Genomic DNA, 22,154 nt, shown 5'->3' on the forward strand with positions numbered 1-22,154 from the left:
CTGAGGTAAAGTCTTTCTTCTTGCTTCGTAAAATTTCAGATCTGGTGGTGAAGTATGAAGTGTAGAGGTTAAACCTCAAATCTTGGGAGGAAAATGTCTCAAGTCTAAGGGATAAAGTTCCAAATTCTGGGAGGTAAAGTCTCAATTTCAAGCGGTAATTCTCATATCGTGTGTGGTAAAGTCGTCAGCTCAGGAGATCAAATCAAAAATCTGTTTTGTAAAGACTTAAAAATAAGAATTAAGTCCAAAAACCTTGAAAGCTAAAGTCTCAAGTCAAAGATTAATGTTCTAAATAGACAGCCATTTAATTTCTTGTGAATTTTCAACGTTTTTTAGCATCACAGTTTCATCAGAGAGAACTGAGGTTACAGCAGGGAAAATTCACACAAAAATGATGCAATATGCTATTTGTTCAAAAAAAATTTGGGAGGGGGGGGGGGAGAGAAAACTGGTTTCCTACCTGGAAGTATACCAGAAAGCAGTCCAGTTTCTTCTTGCTGGTACCCCGATCAAAGAACTGGCCACAGGTGTCCAATAGGGTGCAGACCAGCCGCAGACGGAACAGGTGTTCTGGGGGGTCTAGGGGGTTCTCAGCACCTGGGGAGAGGGGCAATGAACATGGTCAATTATTAGAATTCAGCCCTGTAAGACAAGTCTTATTACTGTAGTGTGTCAATGACAAACAATGCCATAATCAAAACTACTCAAACTGGACATGGACTTGGGGGGGGGGGGGGGAGGGGGGGAGCGTTGCAACTTGTGAAGTTGTGTTGTGATCTGTCCATCACATGTCCATCACAAGTCTGGTTCCAAGTCCAGTCACAAGTGAATCACAAGTCCATTCGTAAGTCCAGTCAGAAGTAATGGGGTTACGAACAATAGCTAAGACACGTTTTTGTTACAGTTCATTTGAAGGACTTGACATCGGACTGGATGACTTGTGATGGACTTGTGATGGTGGACTCTTTCAGGTATTCAACCTTGACCATACTAAATCCAAATCCATGTTGATCATGGCAGGAAGAAAAGATCTTTCGTTAAAAAGTATTGGACTCATTTGGATTTAGGGCCCGTCTGAATTCATATCCGGGACGAATTCCGGACAAGTTGCGGGTAGAATCATTCACTGTGTCCGGAAAAAGCTCTGCATTAGTCAGGGACGTGTTCCGGGGAAATTGTCATCAGCAACTGCTTGACTCAGCAATACTGATAACTTCATTGCGGGAAGATTGCGGGGAAGTTGTTCAGAATCCTGCAACCTATACCCGATACAACGTCCGGCACCTATCCAGAATTGAGATGAGCCCGTAGCAGGACGACTGGAGAATCCTTAAGGGGAAGAGGGTTAAATATTTTTGTAGAATGGAAATCATACTCCTTTGTATACTAATACTGCCATCTTGGTGACGTTGATTCATCCTTCTTACCATCTAAAGTGATGCCAAACCGGATAATGGAGTACAACGTCTTGAAGATGACCGCAGACTCCACCATGCGGTAGTTGTACAGCTCCCCAAGGAACTTGACCACGGAGACGCGACGCTGGTTGAACTTGGCGTGGTTGATCTGGGGAGAAAAGGAGAACATGTTCATGGAAAGAGAGAGTTGGGCGGAACTTTTGAGTGCATCGCTGGCACACTGATGCTTAGGGGAGGAATATTTCTCACGGTCTGGACCCAGCCTCAAAATCTCTCAAGGTTGATTAATAGTCAGGGAATGGTAAGCCATTCATTGGCTTCATGACCTATGATGACAGGGTCAACTTTATCAAAGTATCCATGCAATTTTTTGTATTTTATTTATTTGGCAAATACGAACAAAAATACATAAAAAAAGTGAACTTATTACATGTAAAAACAAAGCCAAGGATAACCCCAAAAGCTGTTTATAAGACGGCTTATTACCATCGGGGTCCTTAAAAACACAACAACAAAAAACAAAGAAGTACATTAGAAAAAAGTTCAATAAAATTACACAGGAAATAGCAAAGAATGGTCATTAAAAACTCGGCTGTTTCAAAAATTGACTGAGAAGAGAGATGTTCCTTCACTGCCCTTTTAAATTGAGGATGTTTGTTGGAATGTTTGATGCTGTTGGGAAGTAAATTGCATTCATGAATTCCGGTATAAAAAATGTATTGCACTCTGGCCCCTTTATTCTTGGATCAACAAAATTGGTGGAACTACCCCTGGTGGAATAATTACGCATATCTGAAACCTTCCCAAATTTATGACAGAGGTAGTCTGGTGAAATTTCATGAAAAATTTCATGCAAAGGAACAGGACACTGCATTCTGTGTGACGCGTATGCATGCTGGAGAAGTAGAACAATCTTACTATAAGGAAGGCAGCATTGTCTTTGCGCATTATCAATACAATTTCAGAATCTTTGTTGGTGTGGCCTGTCCTCAAATACACGTCTGATATGAGGTTACGTTTTTCTGACTACTTCTCACTGACCTCCATGCCGATTCGGATGTCTTCCAACACAGCATCCACAACCTGTATGCCCACATCGTCATGGTAGGGTACCAGACCGGCCAGCAGACTGGCCACACAGTGGATGTTGTTGAACTTGACGTTCCAAACATTGCTCAGGCATTTGGTGATATAGGTCTTGATCTAAAAAGTGATAAAGAAAAAGAAAAATGTAGGACGTAACATTTACAATTACCAAATTAGGTTTGCCTTTCAACGACGTTTAAACACTGTATACTCAGTGTGTTACCTCCCAAGTGAAAGTTGGAAAAAATCACTCGGGTGGGACTCGAACCCATGACCTCCTGCTTTCTAGTGTGTCGGTGAAGGTGAAGGGCAAAACCTAATTTGATTTATATCACCCTGACGCAAAAATTCCATCTTATAATTATTTACAATTACGAACAAGAAATGTATAATTTGAAGCATCAAATTCAAGATCAGTGGGTTCAAGTTTAGCCTGGGGTTGTGTTTGCGTGTGTCCTTGGGCAAGGCACTTTGTCACAATCTGCTTCTTCACACCAAGGAGTACAATGTGAACCTGTGAGGTCAGAGATGGTTACGGTGCTTGAATCAGCTGTTTGGGGAAGGGGGGGGGTGTGTATTAAATTTATCAATGTAAAATCAATTACTCTTGGATACCTCTGTATTGTTCCAGTCCATTTTCCGGAGTTGTTTCAAGACTTTCTCCGTGGTGGTCTTGGACAGGTCTCGGTAGATCAGCTTGCGGATGTACTGGTGCATCACTGGTCGCTCCTTCTTCTCAGCCTGAGTAAAAAAGATGGGGGGGCGGAGAAACGAAAAGAAATTATTTATTTATTTATTTCTTATTTCAACTTATTCTCCCATGGGTCCCAGCATACATAAAAGACAATAAACATAACAATTTAACAAACAATCAACTTAAAAAAAAATACGCATTCACATCAAGTCACATTAATTTTAAAAGTCATCCAGCATGAGAAAATAAGACCGGCCCAACCCGGGGACCAACTAGTGGCCAGCCTGACCTGTTTGACGTCTGGAGGGTTGCAGTAGAAGAATGAGTTCTCCACCATGGTGCTGTGTCGTTCAATCAGGTGAAGTTTGCTCCGCTTACGCATCATCAGCTCCTACAAAAAAACCAGCAGTTAAGTTTTGAAATATGATAAATCATTGTATGACAAGGAAAAGGTCTTAAGCAGCCCAGGCACGCAAAAAAACACTTTTGGAGATAATTGACTTGAAAGGTTTTGTGCTGCCATTTCTGGATTAAAAATCACATAAGGTTGAAATTTTGACTGATGACATTCGTTAATAACTAAAATAATATTGTGCATTTTTATGTCAAAATATTACTTAATTGTGGAGTTATTTCACTTTTTATGCTAACGACCTTTTACCGGGAACTTCCCAAGCCTTAAACGTACGCTTAAACAGCATGTTAAAATTCTTACGACCTTTTGCCGGGAACAAAATTGGCTTTGTGTACCCACTTGAGTGGGACGTTAGCTCGCTTGGAACATTTTTTGTTACATTATAATTACATGCTTACGACCTTTTGCAGGGTGCAAATAATTATATAACTCTCCTTCCGTCTTTTGTTTACTGTTAATTAGATCAGAATGACGTAGCCCCTTGAGACAATATGTATATCAAATGAAGGATATTTCCAAGCTCTATCGATTACCCGAAAAATCCGAATTTGGACTTTTGACCCATTTTTCGCCCCTACGACCTTCTTCAAGGCGCCCGACGAAATATTGGAATGTGGTCGACAGAGCGAGTAGCAACACCACATTTTGAGGTTATCTCTTTTGCCAGGGGAGGGTAAGGAATACTTGATTTCTTGCATTGCAATTGACGTAGCTATGGTTCTAGAAGTGATCATCCTCTTTGAACGTAAAATGGATCGCAGCTGGGTTTCTTGCTCAGCAATATTTTTGCAGAGCGGCTCCCTGACGTTGGGCCCAGGTGGGAAACGGCATGACACGACTTTTCGCTGGAAATTACCAATCAAAGCTTTTTCGCTTGGCAAATGTAAAAGTTTAGAAATTCAAACCGATCCAGGGTTCTCAGCTTAGTTATCTTTGGTGCTGAACACCGTTTGGAAGCTTTCTAGTCACCTTAACTCTAGGAATGGCCAAAAGGGCAGCCTCCCCCTTCCACCTCCCAATCCCATGAAGGTTCCTAGGGGTAACACACCAAGGAGTTACATCTTGAGAGGGCACTCGCTATACTACATGCACTAATGCAGATGTGCCAACATAAATGCGCAGCGGCCATTTTCTATGTAGGCATGCAACTTTTCCTTGGATCCGCTGATTTCCTGGTTTTTTACTTCTCATAAATACCATTACAAATTGAAAAACACTGCACAAAGTCTTGTGTGGTTTGGGGTTTCCTCGTTTGTTGCTAAATTCCAAGTTGCATGCCTGTCTATGTGGGCAAAACGCGAGGAGTTTGTGAAAGAAATACCCAGACGTGCCCACTTTCATTGCGTAAACAGTGTCAAAAACCACTCTGTGTAGTAACGCAAATTTATTTTTAGAAAGAATTAAAAAGTTGACCACTTGGAAATTGGCCAACTCGCGTCTTTGTTGACGTGGGTCACGCAACAGGCGCGCTCTCTAGTTGATCAAATAGAACTCTATGGAACACACTCACCAGAAGTGCCTTGGTCAGCAGATGTGAATCCGATGATCGGTACAGGAACCGTCCACAGCTATCCAGCAGGTTACACACCATGTCAATGTTGTGATGCCGGAAATCTTGCAGCAACACCTGCAGAAAAACACATCAATTTTTTAAGAAATTTGAAGTTGAACAAAACAAACTGACTGGAGAGGGACTTGAACCTGCGACTTCCGGATCACCATTCCGGTGCTCTACCAACTGAGCTATCCGGCCTTACATTGGAGCTTCCCCATTTTGTCATTGTCTTTGTTCGTGGGGTGCTAGTCAGAAGCCATATACCTGTATATGCCCGCATAATTTTTTAACTTTCAAAAGCCTATGCCTGTTTCGTCTAGATCTACAACAGCCAGTTAACAATGTGTGACCTGTTCTGTCAAAATCAGACTTTTCTGGGCATAAGGTCAAAAATGATAAACATATGTTCTTTTTCCTTTTAATAGGTGGTTTAATTTTTGAAACCGGTCATTCCTGGGCAGAGTTATGCTATTTTGAAGTTCATTGAGTCGAAAAGTAGAAAAGGGAGAAAATGGCCACTAACGTCACAAAACAGTTATTTCTTTAACTGATATAACTTATCAAAATCATCAAAAATAGTATATGTAGAGTTCAAATTAGGGTTTCAAACTTTTATAATATATTTTAGACATGTTCAGGATTACAAATATGCAAAAATTTGAAAATCGATAAAAATCACCCCCACAGCGTTTTTTGGCCCTATCTCAATTTCAACCTCTGCCCAGAAGCGTCTGCTTTTGACAGAACAGGTCACATATTAGTCCTAACAAGTATGGTTACTGTTTATGGTTTCAAGTTTGAACCCTCCGAGATGCTTACAAATCAACCGGGAGGTTTTGAGGAGTTTGCACATTTTACAGAAATGTAAAGCATATGGGGCTTCATGGGAAGTGCTTGATGTTGGATTTTGGATACAGGAAGATTTTTTAGCAAAAATGAAGAAACCTAATCTGAAAAAGTAAATGTTCTGTTTGTGGTGGTGGATACTAGGAACCAGACTCACCTTCACACACTGCAGTGTGTCCGATTTGGGGCACATCCTGAATTTAGTCAGCTCCCCTAATGACAACAGAAAAAAATATACATACATGATACTGGAAGTTAAATACAATGCCAGATGCCATTTTGAGGGAAGTTTACGTTTGTGCCTCAAATCAATTAGTGGAAACAGTTGACTCGTGTTATTTGACCATAAGATTTAAACTGCATTGTAAAAAAAAATGCATATTATTATCAAACAGAGTCATTTGAAGAGTTTGTGGAAGGATGAACAAAAAGCTTGACGGAAGCAGGATTTTACCCTGGGATGTAGTCGAGTCTATCACAAGTCCCTGCAAGTCCATCACAAGTCCTCCAATCCCAACTCAAACCACAAGCTATTGAAATGAGCTTCGACAAAGGCATTCCTTGCTTACTGTTCATTCACCGTTTCTGGCGACTGGACTTGTGATGTGTAACGAAAGTGTGCATTCATGATTTAACCGTGTCACTTATAATTATGCATAGCGCCCTCTTTTGTCCATTCTTTTAAATTCGTATGCAAAAATCTAAGCAGAGATTGATGTGTTAAAATTTTAAAAACAATTTGTATTTTTTTTTTTTTCTTTCAGGCAAAATTTTTTGTTTCATAATCTCATTTCAATTTCCATAATTGCTTAAAATGAAAAAAAGAAGAAAAAAAGAGAGAGACAACAATTAACAGTTAAAAAAAAAAACCTGTTCTAAAACAAACAAAAAGTGGACAGTTGGAAGTTTAGTTAAAATGTTGAGGAATAAGAACTTGTTTTTAAAGTTGTACTCTAAACCAGCTTTAGTTGATCTCCTTTATAAGCGTTTGGCTTAAAAGGGGAGATGTAATGAATGTGTGCATTCATGATTAACCGTGCCACTTATAATTATACATAGCGCCCTCTATTGTCTAGAGCACATAACCATGTGAGTTTGTAGTCCATGTAGGACTTAGCCAGCTGAAACATCTCAAGTGTGCTTTTTATTCAATCCGATTCATCCGATCATTACATGATGGACTTGTGATGGACTTGTGATGGACTTGTGATGGATTTGTGATTGGACTTGTGATGGACTTGTGACTGGACTTGTGATGGACTTGTGATGGACTTGTGATGGATTTGTGATTGGACTTGTGATGGACTTGTGATGGATTTGTGACTGGACTTCTGATGGATTTATGACTGACTAATGACTACATCCCTGCTACAATCCTCAGGAAAACGCACTGCTCTCTACCGAGTTATCCATATCTTACTGGGGGTGTCAAGATTTGTCAATATCTTTGCTCTTGGGGTGCTCTTTGAAGAGATATTTTTGAGGAAAAATGAAATGAACATAATATAAATATAGGAAATACTGTAACCACCGGACCAAGGCCATATTTCATGAAGTTGGCAAGCGTGGAAGTTTAACTGAGAACCAGAACTATTTGATTAGCAGAAACAGGTCACCAGCCAAACACCTTGGGATTTGTATCCCTTGTGACTGGTTCTCAGCAGATTTCTGCTAAGCATAGAAATATTTTGAAGCGACACGTTCTGCCCAACCGATTGGTTCAATCGGCGCCAGTAATGGGGGAAAAAGCCTTGCATTTTCTCTTACCGATGAACCTCACACTTTTGATTTTTGATTCAATCATCATTTGGTCTTTTTTCCTCACCTAAGAAAACAATGAAAAGTATGTTTCAACATTTATGTTTAAAAATCAATTAAAAACAGTTAAATGTCATTTTTTTAAAGATGCATTTTAGAAGTAAATTGTTAAAAAAAAAGTACACTGGTTTTACACAGTGGCGGGCAGCTGTGTTAGTCAGGCAAAATCAAATGGAAAAGTAAGGTAGCACCATGAATGACTAACTAGAGTAAAAGTGTACATAAGCTTTCATAGCTACAACTACTTCATCGGATGCAATAAAGAGAGGCATCATCATACAAGGTTTATTTTATCAATGATGTAGTGTGACAAAAAGCCACAAAACCCTATTAAAGGGAAGATACAACATTTGCAAACTTCACAAAATGAAATGATCATATTATCTCGAAATACCTTACTGGATTGTAAGGGAATGACAGTCTAAAGCATCCTGTAAAATCGTGGCCCCTGTTGTGCTGACATTTTCAAGAAAAATTCTACTTTTCCAACGCTGATCGGCCGACCAGCGTTGAAGAAAACTGACTTTTTTTTAAAAACTGTTCCAAATTTTCATAATTAGTTATTCCGCATTTTCTTTGCAGTTGATTACACACATGGAAAGGGGTACAGGTCTGCTAGACTGATTCTCTGACCTTACAATTCCCAAAGTCTATAAATTGCTCTGTTTCATCTTAAGTGGGGTCAGGGAACCAGACTGCAAGAACATGATTGGTTTTCTTGGTTTTTCCAGCATCTACAAGCCCAAAATGTGAAAAAAATCTTTTTAACAATACTTGCAATAACATACTAATCTTCCAAATCCATTTATTTCTGAAAATTGCAGCAAAAACAAATGTTGTACATTCCCTTTAAGGCCTAGTTAAATATGGTCTAGTCTATGAATAATCTTTTGTTCTGCTGTATCCCTGTCCAACCTCGATTTGAATCCCATCTGTTGGAGTAAAGTTTCCCTGAACTAGCTTAGTGTGTGCCCTGGTAGTGAATTGAAATGTTCAGCAACAGGTTTCTGTATATCCTTGTTTCTGATATCAAACTTGGTTACACAGTGGGAACCATTGAAGTACACTGTTTCTTGGTAGATTTCTTTTTCTTTTTTTGGTGGGGGGGGGGGGGACCAGGGATGGGGGATGGGGGATGGGGGTGTCAAATTTGAAGACTTACATGCCATCGGAAGTCAGCCTTGAGTTTCTCCACGAGCTCCATGCCAATGTCAGGCATGCAGGGGTACAGTGTGGCCACTAGTCGGGAGTAGAACGGTAGTAGGTCCAGTCTGAGAAAGTCAGAAATGATAATAAACATTGCAAAATGCAAAGAAAAAGGAATGTAACATGCACCCGAAGAAAAAGATAAATAATAATTAATCTAATTATTTTTTTAATTCCAATTTTAAAACTATAGACCATGTGACGTCATGCCGACAACCCAAACATTAAATCATATTTTGCTTGTTATTTGGCACACATTAAAGGGAATGTACATCATTGGCTTTTGCTGTAATTTTCAGAAATGAACTATATGAGGGGTTAGTATAATAGATCAAATATTGTTTAACTGACATGTTAGAAGTTTTGTGTTCGAAAATGCTTGAAAAACCAAGAAAACAAAAACGTTTAAGTAGTCTGGTTCCCTGACTCCACTAAAGATAAAATGGATCAATTCATAGATGTTGGAAAATTGTAAGGCAAGGGAACCAGTCTAGCTGGCCTACACCCGTTCATGAACATGTAACCAATAGCAAACATAATTTGTACTGGAAACAAAAATTGTAAATTTGGAGCAGTAGTTGAAAAATAGTTAGGTTTACCGATGGAAATGTATACAAAAATACCATTTTCTTGAAAATGACTTGACACCAGGTGCCATAATTTTACAGGATGCTTTAGACTGTCATTTACCAACATCCTAGTAAGGTATTTTGTAAAAACTTGGTAGTTTTATTTTTGGATGTTTGCAAATGTTGTACATTCCCTTTAAACAGTATATGTCAACTTTTTAAAAACTACTCATATTTCAAGAGATATACATGCAGTACAGAAGGGATCAGTTTGCTGAAAGTTGGCACCATGTGACCACTACATCCAATTTGTAAACATGATTCACATGGCCTACGGATGCATGCTTTTCAAATTAACACCAGATGAGATCAGATCATTCCTCTGTTAATGTTGCTTTTTTGGGGGTCGTCTTTCATGAACATGAGTGTCTTATTCCAGACAGCCAGGGAAGATGTTCACATCAGATGCACTCTAAGCAGAGAATGTAAGGACTGATATACAACTAGATATGAGGAATAATAATAATAATAGTAATTTGGGAGGCTAATCATCCTTACTCGCAGCTGGTATGCTGAATTGCGAAGGACGCGGCTACAACGTGGTTGGGCCGCTGGCACGTGAAGGCGCCTATGGCTGCCGGTCACATCGACCCATATATGACCACGAAGCACAGCCTGAGATCGAAAGTGTTTGATTTTTCCGGAGGGAGGAAAACCGCACAACTCTACTCACATGCCATCCGCGGCCAGGATTCGAACCGTGGTCACCTTGGTGAGAGGCGAGCGCTTTACGCACAAGCCACCCAAGCCACCCAGCATGCATCCGGGTGTGAGCACACAACAGAACTAGTGCTGAAATGAGTGTCGATGACGCCAGTATTTTGTGTTTGAAACGCTAATAAGATTGTTTAGTTGATTTCAACTAATTCAGCGAACTAAATTCAATGCCATTTTTTTGGGGTAGAACCAGGCTCACACTCTATAGGCACTTCAAGCTCCTTAGGCCATTAGGGTTAAAAAAATGCGTGCACGCCTCGTCTTTAAGAACGCGTTCGGCATGTGCGCTCATGTGGTTACACCTCAAAAATGGTTTCTAATTTTGTTCGCTGAATTAGTCTGTACATACTACGGTTGGAGTGAGGGCAGAAATTGCAATGGTAATGCATTGTTTCAAAAGTTCTTACCTGGTTCTGGGTACGCTGAACAATGCCTTGATGAGTTTGCGTCGGTTGATCTTTGTGTTCAGATCCATGCAGAACTCCACTGCAGCCTGCCACAGTAAGAAAAACAAAATCCTGATGATAAAGATCTCATTTTCATGATGAACATCGGGGAAAATTGAAATTCCGGTGGATTTCTATATTTTGGGGGGATAAAATAGTAATTTGGGAGTGTTTGAAATTTTTTTTGAAATGGGACTATTTGCTTCAACACTAAATTCTAAGAAAACATCACTTCATAAAAATTTTTTGTATTTGTTTGTTTTGGGGGTTTTCTTTTTTTTTGGGGGGGGGGGAGAGGGGTTGGGGTAGGGAGGGGGCTATATAGATTTTTGAGACAGCTAAAATCCCATTGAGACCTCCACAATCCCCACTAGCCTATGCCTACTTTGCCAACTGAAGACCAGTCTATCACATCAGCAAACTTTACAAACAGGTTTTGTTGCAAACAGGGTGGGTAAAAAAAAAAAAAAAACCCAAATGCTGGGACTATTGTTTTATTGAAGTTCTACATGTAGCACTTTCTAAATCTAGGACATGAAAGCCCAATTCATAAGCTTTCTTTCAGTACAAGAATCATTCAAATCACTCATGTACTTTTCAAGTTACGGAATTTTAAACACAACCACCGTTTTAAGGTTCTGTCCACGGATCACAAAAAAAGGTGTGCGTTCTTTCAGCAAAACAAAAACAATTCACACACATCCTTAGGTTATTTGTTTTCGTTTTGCTGAAAGAACACTGAACTTTTTTGTGATCCGTGGACAGAACCTTAAAACGGTGGTTGTGTTTAAAATTCTGTAACTTGAAAAGTACATGAGTGATTTGAATGATTCTTGTACTAAAAGAAAGCTTATGAATTGGGCTTTCATATCCTAGATTTTGAAAATGCTACATGCAGAACTTCCCTAAAACAATGGCCCCAACATTTGGGTTTCGGGTTTTTTTACTCACCCTGTGTTGGGGTTAGATGTTTATGAGGTATGGTACAGACCTTATCAATGAAGTCTCTGTTGACGCACTGCGGGAGACGTTGTAAGTAGGCATCTAGGAGCATCTTCTTACTCATGTTGGTTACTTGTTCCGTCTCTTCCTCCTCTTCTTCAGTGTCTGTGTGCAAGACATCAAGGTAAGACATAGAAAACAATAAAGTCCAATCACTTTGAACAAAATCTGGGCCCAAATTATATGAGGCTGCTATTACAAAATTTTAAAGATACTTAGCAAATTGATTATCTGAGCAACTATCAGCTGAGAACAAGGCCTAATTTCATGGCTCAGCTTACTGTTACGAAAAATCCCTGCTTACTGTAGCAGAAAATTCTATGCTTACAGTAAGCGTATTTCATGGGTAAGCGGGGAATTTGGTTTCTGTGCATGCGTACTTCCCGTAACTAAGGATTCTGTGCTTACAGGGTTAGCACAAATTTTTTGTGTGCTAGCGCTGTTAGCACGGAATGGTGATTGTAAGCACAGAATTCTGTGGTTAGCTATGCCATAAAATTGCGCCCAAGACACAAGCACTATATATAGAGAATGAATTTTTTGCTAGTCGCCTGAATTTTGATTTGGCATTGTGCCTAAATGTATCAATTAATTACAAATCTCCAATAACAATTGAAAAATTGGTTAGCCGTCAACATTTCAGAACCATTTTTTTCATTCCACATTTGCTATCATTCCTATTTCTAAAAAAGTTCACTTTATTGTCACTGCACACCATTCATAAGGACAGGAACATTCACAGTGGTGGGATTGGGCGGAAACAAAAAATCCACGAAATCATAGGCAGAGGGCTTGAGGGTTGCCAAGGTTCTTGTGGGATCTAAGGTATATGTTTGTATTTGCACAACGGCACCTAGTAAAATATCGATTTCAAGATTTTACGAGCCAAATTCAAGATTTCAAAAAAGGTGTTCTTTCAAAATCCTGAAAATGTAAAACAAAAAATCCTGCAATCGGCTAAAATCCTGACAAAAATCCTGAAATAAGGAAAAATCCTTACCAAAAAATGTGAAACCAGGACAAATCCTAGCAAATCTCAGCCCCAACATTGACATATTTTCCTCCCAGTACTAAAAGTCAATATTTCTTTGTTCTCTTTTTCTTTTGAGGTTCCGTTCTAGCTTCTTTAAAAAAAAAAAAAAATGAAATCAAATTTAAAACCTACCTTCTTGTTCCGTTTCGGATGATACCGAGGTGGTCTCAATATCCTCCACTGTCATGTCTTCCTCTGTGGCGCCCTCTATCTCCCCCTCAGGGGCCATCTCAGCTGCTTCCGCCTCCTCTTCAGTTACAAGCTCCGCCCCCTCGGTGTCCTCCAGAGCTACAATATCTACACAGGAGTTGCAATTTTGATGTGCTTAATTTTTGTGTGAATAAACCCTTCTTCTTTCAGTATCACTAGCACTAAGCGAATTGATGAGCTTGGTTGTTTAGAGACCTGCACTGGCATTTAAGAGGTTTTTGGTTCAAATCCCACCAAGCAAGCCAGCAATCTGGGTTTTTTTTTATGTATCATGAGCTGTTGGAAAGCACTGAGCATACCATTGTTGGAAGGGCACACTAATAAAAATCAACATCACTGCAAAAACCATTTTGTCGTCATCACTTTCTAGTCTGATATTCTAGGTTTGATTCGGAGACAAATCATCCTTTTTTTTTTAGTCTGAAGAGTACTTTGGGTGGAAATTAGTAAAAAAAAACACACCAAAAACAGCATTTTTACAGGTTTTTTTCATAAGACGCCCAAGGCTCCTCGCATGATATCACTACCCCAATATGACTGAAGCAAGAAAACACAGCAACTAAAACACAGTTGCAATGCAAGCACCGAGGTAAAAAAATTCAGGTTCTGTTTTTACCTTCACCCAGTTTGTCCAGATCCTCTTGTTTTTCATCAGGGGACCCTTTCTTCTCACTATCTTTAAACAAAATCTGTAAATAGGCCACACACAAAAACAAATATTGAACATTGTTAAGTTAAACAAGGATTGCACAGAATTGATTTATTGAAACATATTAATGTTCATGAAGAGACCACCGTATTGTTTATTATAATGTTTGTCTTTTGAACAATCTCAACTCTCTGAAAACATTAAATTATTTGCCTGTCATTCTGAAAAAGATGTCTAAGCTTACATCTTGACCATGTTTCATTCACAAAGTCTCTGAAGGTGTGCTATCCGACACGTTTTTGGAGATAATCAAAAACAAATCCTGATTTCCTTCTAGGTGACATAATGCTTGACGAATGAACTTCACAAGTTGCTTTTACATAAGTCGGCATATGAATGATCAGTTTACTTTAATATAATCTACATTCCCTGAGTATAAATGTCATTCTATGACAGTGTCTCTGCTAGTGTTTGAGTTTTGATATTGATCATCAATAAGCCTCTGTACTGATGACGTCACACTTTGTTCACATGTGCACTTCCCTATGGAGCCAGTGGGGGCCACAGTCCACTGAGCACCATAGGAAAGCATACACGTAAACAAAGTGTGACGTCATCAGTACAGAGGCTTATTAAAAAAAAGGTTTTAAAATTGTTTCAAGATTTCTGCTGACTCACGCCAGGCACCATGGTCCGTAGATCAATTAGGTTCTCATGGAAGGTCCTCGTGTCTTCATCCTCCCACAGTGAGGTGTCAAAGTCAAACTCCGCCCCTGATTTATCACTGCCGAGGTAATCCAGGGCCATCATCTCACGCTCCTCTGGGGTAATTTCTAAGAAATAAAAAAAAATATTGAACAGAAACCAAATTTATTCATTTTTTTCATTGTATGGATTATTCCATGTCGGACATTACTTGGATGGTTTACAACAATACTACGAGGATCTATCAAAGCCCACTTGAAGCTCATCCATTCACCTTCAATGGTGCGTCAAGAACTTGATGATGCTTGAATCAAACATCAGTGGGGCACAATAGCAGAGAGGCACCCAAGTCATTTGGGGAAAAAAAGGCATTCAAATAGCTCAACTTGGCTTAGTCTACAGGGTGAGTAAAAAAAAATGAAACCCAAATGTTGGGACCATTGTTTTAGTGAAGTTCTGCATGTAGCACTTTCAAAATATAGGATATGAAAGCCCAATTCATAAGCTTTTTTTTAGTACAAGAATCATTCAAATCACTTCCTACTTTTCAAGTTACAGAATTTTAAACACATCACACATAGGGATGTGTGATGTGTGTGAATTGTTTTCGTTTTGCTAAAAGAACGCACACCTTTTTTTAATGATCCGTGGACAGAACTTTAAAACGGTGGTTGTGTTTAAAATTCCGTAACTTGAAAAGTACATGAGTGATTTGAAAGATTCTTGTACTAAAAAGAAACCTTATGAATTGGGCTTTCATGTCCTAGATTTTGAAAGTGCTACATGCAGAACTTCAATAAAACAATAGTCCCGACATTTGGTGGGTTTCTTTTTTGACTCACCCTGTATAACAACAAACAAAACATTCAATGACTAAGATTGGACAATAGACAGTACATCCAATAACAGTGGAGCTGTATCACACACTGGGCTCTGTTCAAGAACTGTAGAATCGCACGCAGTTCGGCCTACTCATGAAAACCAGTGAAGGATGTGTCACAAGCGCAGACTTGTTCAAAAGCACAAACGGCACTCAACCAATAATTATTTTCATCTAAATGAGCTCACTCTTACCAGCTTCTGGTAGATCTGGTACAACCTCATCTATAAGGTCCTAGGTTAAAAAAAAAACATGTCAGATGCACATTAATGACTCGCATCTCCAAACAAATTGAGACAAGAGACGATATACTTCTTTCTGTGAACTCTTAGAATTCCAAAAAGGCTTCTTATTTACAAAATTGAAATTTCTGAACTACTCACTATGAAATGGTCAAATCTAAGTTCAGGGCTGACCATTCTTTTGGTTTTGCACCTGGTTTATCTTCCAATGAAACTTTTTTTCAGGGTTTAAAAACGTGCCTTTTACGCGACTTTTAATACTGAGCGATAAACTAATGAACTCACACGAATTGCCTGCTCAGTTTGCAAGAGTTCTGTGACAGCAATGTTTTTGGTTGATTTCATAATGGCGACCCTTTTTATTTCTATGGTTCTCATATTTGTTTTTTCCTCTGAAGTAGGGTCGGTCGATCGGAAAAAAGAAAAAGATCTGAAAAAAATTGCAGCTGCACCCGTCTAGGTGGCTAAATTAAATGATGCCAAGTGCGTGTTGTCTCCTGTTTTGTTTATTGCAATGAGCTTTATCATAAGCTGATGTCACTGAATAAAACAATAAAACCATATTTGGCAAGATGTAGTCGACTTACATTATATCTGCAGTTTCTGCACCATGACTGTAGTGGCAGGTATACTATAGACACCTAGTATAATGAGAGGCAACATCCTCATATCTTCTGGGACTCCACTCGTTGTTCGAATCTGGCATTCCTTTTCAACAGCTTTTCAAATAACACAGAGCTTGATTGCCTGAATTTTGCATTCATTATTGGGTTTTTTTGTTCATTTGTTATTTGGGGGGTTAATGGGGTTCCACACAGGGTCGGCGGTAATAAACTTTTATTCCTGGGTTGGGAGCCGAAAATAAGATCGGTCGGAAATGAGAACCAAAGAAATAAAAAAGGATGCCCTAATAATGCCATGGGCAAAACTTGTGATTTGTCAGCGTTACTCACTGCATAGGTGGAGGTGTTGACTAGCAGTTTCTGGTAGGAGGACTGCCTCTCCCCGTGTCGTCTCCTCCTGTCTTCACTAAGCTCTCCTTTGGTCTGAAGAGGGAGAAACAGTCAATCATAAGAAATCACAAGTCATCATAACTCAAAACAAGTTATCACCAGTAAATCACAAGTCAATCACATGTCAATCATAAGTCAGTCATTCGCAAATCATCATTAGACCTCAAACTCCAAACAAATCAATCACAAGTAATCACAAGTCAATCACAAGTCCATCACAAATTCATGACAAGTCATCAAGTCTAAAACCTATTCAACTGAACTGTGCTGAGGGCACTCATTTGTCACTACTCATCCCCTGTTACTTGTGGTCTGACTTAAGATTGACTTGATTAAAAGTCAGCAAGACTGCTTCTATGTGAGAGACAAATTGGGACAATTGGCCTTGGGGAAAAATTCAAAAGCAATACAAATCTTTCTGATTATACTCTTGGGAATCATTCTCTATCCGTGTAGATGAAGGTATGCATTCTGCGGGTCCCTGCGTTCCTTCAGCAGTTGCGTGGCCAGGGATATTTAGTGGTTCTTCACGAGGGACTTGTACGCCCTTTAAGCCTGCACTCCCAATCCAACCCCTCCCCCACCTACCCCTCCCCCACCTCCCCCCCCCCCCCCCTCACCTGTAGTGTACGTCGGTTGCGTTTCTCCATATGCTGCAGGTCCCTGTGTTCCCTCAGCAGGTTTTAAGCAGTAACGGGAAGCGATCCTAAGGGAGGGACTTGTAGACCATTTAACCCCACCATCCCAACCCAGCCCACCATCCCAACCCAGCCCCCCCCCCCATGTGCAACCCCCTCACCTGCAGTGTACGTCGGTTGTGTTTCTCCATATTCTGCAGGTCCCTGTGTTCCTTCAGCAGGTGTTTGGTCAGGGACAGGTAGTGGTCCTTTAGGAGGGCCTTGTAGGCGCTCTTGCGCTGGGCGGGGAAAATCTCGCTGGAGGGGAGAGTCAGGTTGAACTTCTCCGCCAAGAGCCTGGGTTAGAAATGATTCATGATGAGTTGAGCACAATGGCAAACCATTCAATTCTAATTGATTGCATTATTAAGGGAATATACAACATTTGCTTTTGCTGTAACTTTCAGAAATTTATGGATTTGGGGGGTTATTATCTTATAGCAAATATTGTTATTCTGACTTGTTTGACATTTTGGGTTCATAGATGCTGGAAAAATCAAGAAAAACAAACATTTTTTTGTAGTATGGTTCTCTGACCCCACTTAAGTTGAAACGGAGTAATTTCTAGATGTCGGGGAATTGTAAGGTCAGGGAATCAGTCTAGCTGAAAATGTGGACTATTATTGGGAGCAGTTTTTGAAACAAAAAGCTTGTTTTTTTTTCCAATGCTGGTCGGCCGACCAGCGTTGAAAATTGATACAAAATACCACTTTTCTTGAAAATGACAGCACACCAGGTGCCATGATTTTACAGGATGCTTTAGACTGTCATTCCCCAACAGGCCAGTAAGGTATTTCGTGATAATGGGGTAGTTGCAAATGTTGTATATTCCCTTAAACCATATTGTCCTTGGAATTTTAACCAGGAAACTTCCTTGGTCCACCAAAATCCACCACTGTGCAATAAGCCATTTGCGAGTAACCTATACCCTTTGGGATTTACATTTGTAAAACGTCTGGTACAATGACTTGCTCAGAATGCTTGGCACATTTTAACTGTGAATTCTCCAGACCAAAGACACAACAGGCAACAATTGCTTTGTTATAGACCAGTAATAGATTACTAACGTCTGAAACTGTGGGTCTCTTCCTGTTGCGGTACAGAATTGGCAAACTTTTCGCACAGAATTTTCCATATTTTTCTTCGTGCTGATGCTTTCCTGTTCAAAAATCTAATTTCTGATCTCGTCTCTGAAACAAGAGAGAAACCTCTTCTTTGGAGGCGACCTATTGTCATCTGCCGACAATATTACGGTGAAATTACGGTGAAATTTGCACAGTTCAAAAAAGCAGACGAACAGTGACGAATGATGTAAACAACAATGGCAGTCATAGCAGAAATATTGCTTCACTGTCCCCCATGGCACATCTCATAAAAACATACATAGATTTACATAGTACCAAACATACATAGATTTACATAGTACCAGCGTAGCTACAACCTCGTACCCGAGGTCACACAACTATAACACAACACGGTGGAAACAACAGTTTCAACAGCGAGAAAAAAATTGTAATGTACCCCGTGGCGGAACATGGGAACATCACTCATGTGATACATCGCTGAACATGCGTGTTTGTGGCATGACACGTGATCGATGATAGACCAATAAAAATTCGCAATCTATTACCATGGTATAACCAAATTAATTGGTACATATGCAAATGGCTCATATGCCATGTGCTGCAACTGGCATTACTTATACAAGAGGACATAAACATTATTTTTAAACATAGAACTTTGTTTCTACCGCGCGCAAATGTTGTCCATTCAAAAGCTTTACATGTGAGATAGCCACCGGACCCAAAATTTGGTGGGAGCAGGAACTCACCTATTTCTACGGGGCACCAGTCCGGCAAAGTCCTCCCCACAATGCTTCAAGAAACTGATGATGATGGAGATGTGGGTGTGGTTGTCTTTATCCGCCTTCAGGACCGATGACAGCAGGGTGTTCAAGGCTGGCAGGCCTTCCTTCTCAGTGAAAACACCCGCCACAATCAACTGGCAAAATCATTCAAGAAAATAACAACAGTTTCATCTATATGCATGCAATACTACTAATGCAGTACTTGTATGGCACTTTATGCGGAAAGAATGTAGTATCCAGACGCCACTTCAGTGGTTGTGTACAAAGTCTATGAAGAGTCAAGAAAATTTTCTAAGTATTTCCTAACAAAATTGGAAATGTTTTTCAGTCCAAGATTCATGTCTTTTCATTATTTTTGCAATGACTGATCTTCAGTGAGATGATATATCAAGAAAAAAGTGGCATCAGGTTGCAACATTGTTTCCCTTTAGGCCAATGTCTCAAAGTGTTCACAATTATTACCCCTGTTCATCAGGCCATGAAACAACTCTTCTGCAGCAGCTCAAGATCAGCACAATCTGGTCTCTACCCTCACAGGTACCCATTTATACTCCTGGGTAGAGAGAGGCAGTTGTAGTAAAGTTTCTTGACCAAGACCACAAGCACCATGTTCCCTGTTGTGGTTCGAACCCACATACTATTGAACATGAGTTGGACACGGTAATCATTGGACCACCGCACTCCACAATTTTGAGTACAGGTTAAATTAGTCAGTGACAACCAAACACTGAATGCAATTCACCGATCCATTTAGCCCTGCCCCCAATGGTATATTGACCAATCACAGCATTGATTAACCCTAACCTTTCCAAATCCTCCAAAATCCTCTTTGCAAAATGGAGGATTTTGCAGGATTGAGGCTACATGGCAAAATTGTGTGGCTGATTTTGGAGGATGCACTTTGTCAAGATCGTAAGCCAGACCTTGTGTTATTTATGCTTAGCCATGCATAAATTTAGGCCTAGATTTAACTTGAAAATCCTCCTCACTGCTCCAGGATGTCACTGGCTCTGCTTCATGACAGTCATTGCTGGAGGATTTTGCAGGATTGAGGCAGTGGCTAACCCTCCAAGGATCCCATTCAAGAAATAACAGATGATTTTGGAGGATAGAGGCTGTATGCATTTCTTACATTGAGGCAGTTGGAGGATTTTGCAAGATTGAGGTTGCATCCTAGCAAAAAAAGCCTAGGGAGTTAGGTTTAATGTCTGACATGTGTGCACGCACGTAGGAAGTGCAAAGCTGGAACATCCAGTGTGGCATTGGTGAGGCGCACATGAAGTTGTTGACGTGCGTAGTGGGCTGGGTCTAATGCATCTTTCTATTACTTTTTTTTAGTGACATACCTCTGCAAGGAATCTCAACTCCACTCTGATTCTGCTGTCAAACACAACCTGGAAACAGAAGCCACATAAATGAACACATTTTGAGGATTTGCAGCACATTTGCAATCACTATTTTATAATAATAATAATGTGTAATTATAAATGCAAGTATCCACCAGTATTGGTGTTCAAGGCTCTACATCATTATTACCCTGCTCATTGGGCCAATGAAACATTCCAAATACCATCTCAGCTCCCTGGGGAGTATACAGCTCGATGCAGCCTGTTAGGCGCAAGGAAGCTAATTCAATCACAATAACCATCTCTGCCCTCACAGGTACCCATTTACTCCTGGGTGGAGAGAAGCAATGAGAGACAAAGTGCCTTGCCCAAGGGCACACGCACCATGACCCCGGGCTAGACTCAAATCCACAACCAGTTCAGTGCTCCAGACAACGAGGCCACACTCTTCATACAATATCAAGTCAATAACAGGAAAGAAAGTTTCAAAGACAGCTTCAAACTCCAGCTTTAACATTCAAAACAATTCTCTGGCCAAATTTAAGTGCAACTTTACCTTCTCTAATGCCTCATTACTTGTTGGCAAAACTTATTTCATCCGTATCTCCATGAAGATTCGCATCAGAATTAAACCTTCCTTTTTTTTAATCCCAAAAGTCAATGGTTGAAATTCACTTTAAGGTCCTGCAAGTTGTATGTGATTATCTGATCTCTAATCCTTGAAGGTATCATTTAAAGGGAATATACATCATTTGCTTTTGCTGTAATTTTCAGAAATGGATGGAATTGGGGGGTTGGAAATATATAGCAAATATAGTTACACTGACTTTTTTGAGGTTTTGGGTTCGAAAATGCTATAAAAACCAAGAAAAACAATCATTTTCCTGTAGTCTGGTTCCCTGACTCCATATAAGAAGAAACAGAGCAGTTTACATACATTGGGGAATTGTAATGTCAGGGAGCCAGTCTAGCTGGCTTGTACCCGTTCATAGGTGTGTAATCGATTGCAAACAAGTGCGATGGTCAATTGGGGCCAGTATTTGAAAAAAAGCCAGTTTTTTTCCAACGCTGGTCGGCCGACCAGCGTTGGAAATTGATACAAAAATACCACTTTTCTTGAAAATGACAGTATACCAGGTGCCATGATTTTACAGGATGCTTTACACTGTCATTCACTAACAGTCCAGCAAGGTATTTCAAAATGATTTGGTAGTTTTATTTTTTGATGTTTGCAAATGTTGTATTTTCCCTTTCATAATGTGTGAAGAAAACAGGTGCATTGATGTGTGCCACAAGAAATGGTGGTGTATCGTATTGTGACTCACTCCTATTTCCATGCGGATTAAACTCACCGATTCTTTCTTGGTCTCCTTCTGTTCATCTTTCTTGGCCTGGGCCGGATGGCATTTCTGTATGACCTGCTGCAGCTGGGACGAGAACTCCGCATAACGCTGGTGCATGAGAGAGCAGACGTGCACGGCACAGCCAATGTCGACCATCTTGAATTTGGACTCCACGATCGTCGTGGCAACCTCGCCGACGTACTTGGTCAGGTTCAGACCGTTGAACTCAGCGGTCAGGGAGTCGCGCTGCTGCTCGGTCATCGTTTTCTGATTAAAGGTGTCATTATTGCTCATTAATTTAAAAATATTGAACACTTCAAACTACTTTTGCTGGGTTGGTTTAACAGTTATCACTAA

General features: G+C 40.1%; 1 protein-coding gene across 2 annotated transcripts in view; it reads right to left on the bottom strand.

Moving 5' to 3' along the window:
• The window catches only part of LOC119736896 (regulator of nonsense transcripts 2-like), a 36,467-nt gene that overhangs the window by 8,025 nt on the left and 6,288 nt on the right, over positions 1–22,154 (bottom strand). For both annotated transcript variants that reach the window (XM_038210919.1, XM_038210918.1), the window contains exons 6-25: positions 21,807–22,064; positions 20,455–20,502; positions 19,073–19,242; positions 17,364–17,538; positions 16,505–16,597; positions 15,504–15,543; positions 14,403–14,557; positions 13,692–13,764; positions 12,998–13,162; positions 11,822–11,937; positions 10,792–10,877; positions 8,995–9,103; positions 7,782–7,839; positions 6,172–6,227; positions 5,124–5,240; positions 3,488–3,589; positions 3,120–3,245; positions 2,460–2,621; positions 1,428–1,566; positions 461–597 (exon numbers count right to left, since the gene is read on the bottom strand). In XM_038210919.1, the coding sequence (XP_038066847.1) occupies positions 461–597; positions 1,428–1,566; positions 2,460–2,621; positions 3,120–3,245; positions 3,488–3,589; positions 5,124–5,240; positions 6,172–6,227; positions 7,782–7,839; positions 8,995–9,103; positions 10,792–10,877; positions 11,822–11,937; positions 12,998–13,162; positions 13,692–13,764; positions 14,403–14,557; positions 15,504–15,543; positions 16,505–16,597; positions 17,364–17,538; positions 19,073–19,242; positions 20,455–20,502; positions 21,807–22,064 (2,385 nt within the window). The remainder of the gene's footprint in view (positions 1–460; positions 598–1,427; positions 1,567–2,459; positions 2,622–3,119; positions 3,246–3,487; positions 3,590–5,123; positions 5,241–6,171; positions 6,228–7,781; positions 7,840–8,994; positions 9,104–10,791; positions 10,878–11,821; positions 11,938–12,997; positions 13,163–13,691; positions 13,765–14,402; positions 14,558–15,503; positions 15,544–16,504; positions 16,598–17,363; positions 17,539–19,072; positions 19,243–20,454; positions 20,503–21,806; positions 22,065–22,154) is intronic.

Source organism: Patiria miniata, unplaced genomic scaffold (assembly GCF_015706575.1).
Source record: "Patiria miniata isolate m_02_andy unplaced genomic scaffold, ASM1570657v1 HiC_scaffold_3, whole genome shotgun sequence".
NCBI classification, from domain to species: domain Eukaryota; kingdom Metazoa; phylum Echinodermata; class Asteroidea; order Valvatida; family Asterinidae; genus Patiria; species Patiria miniata.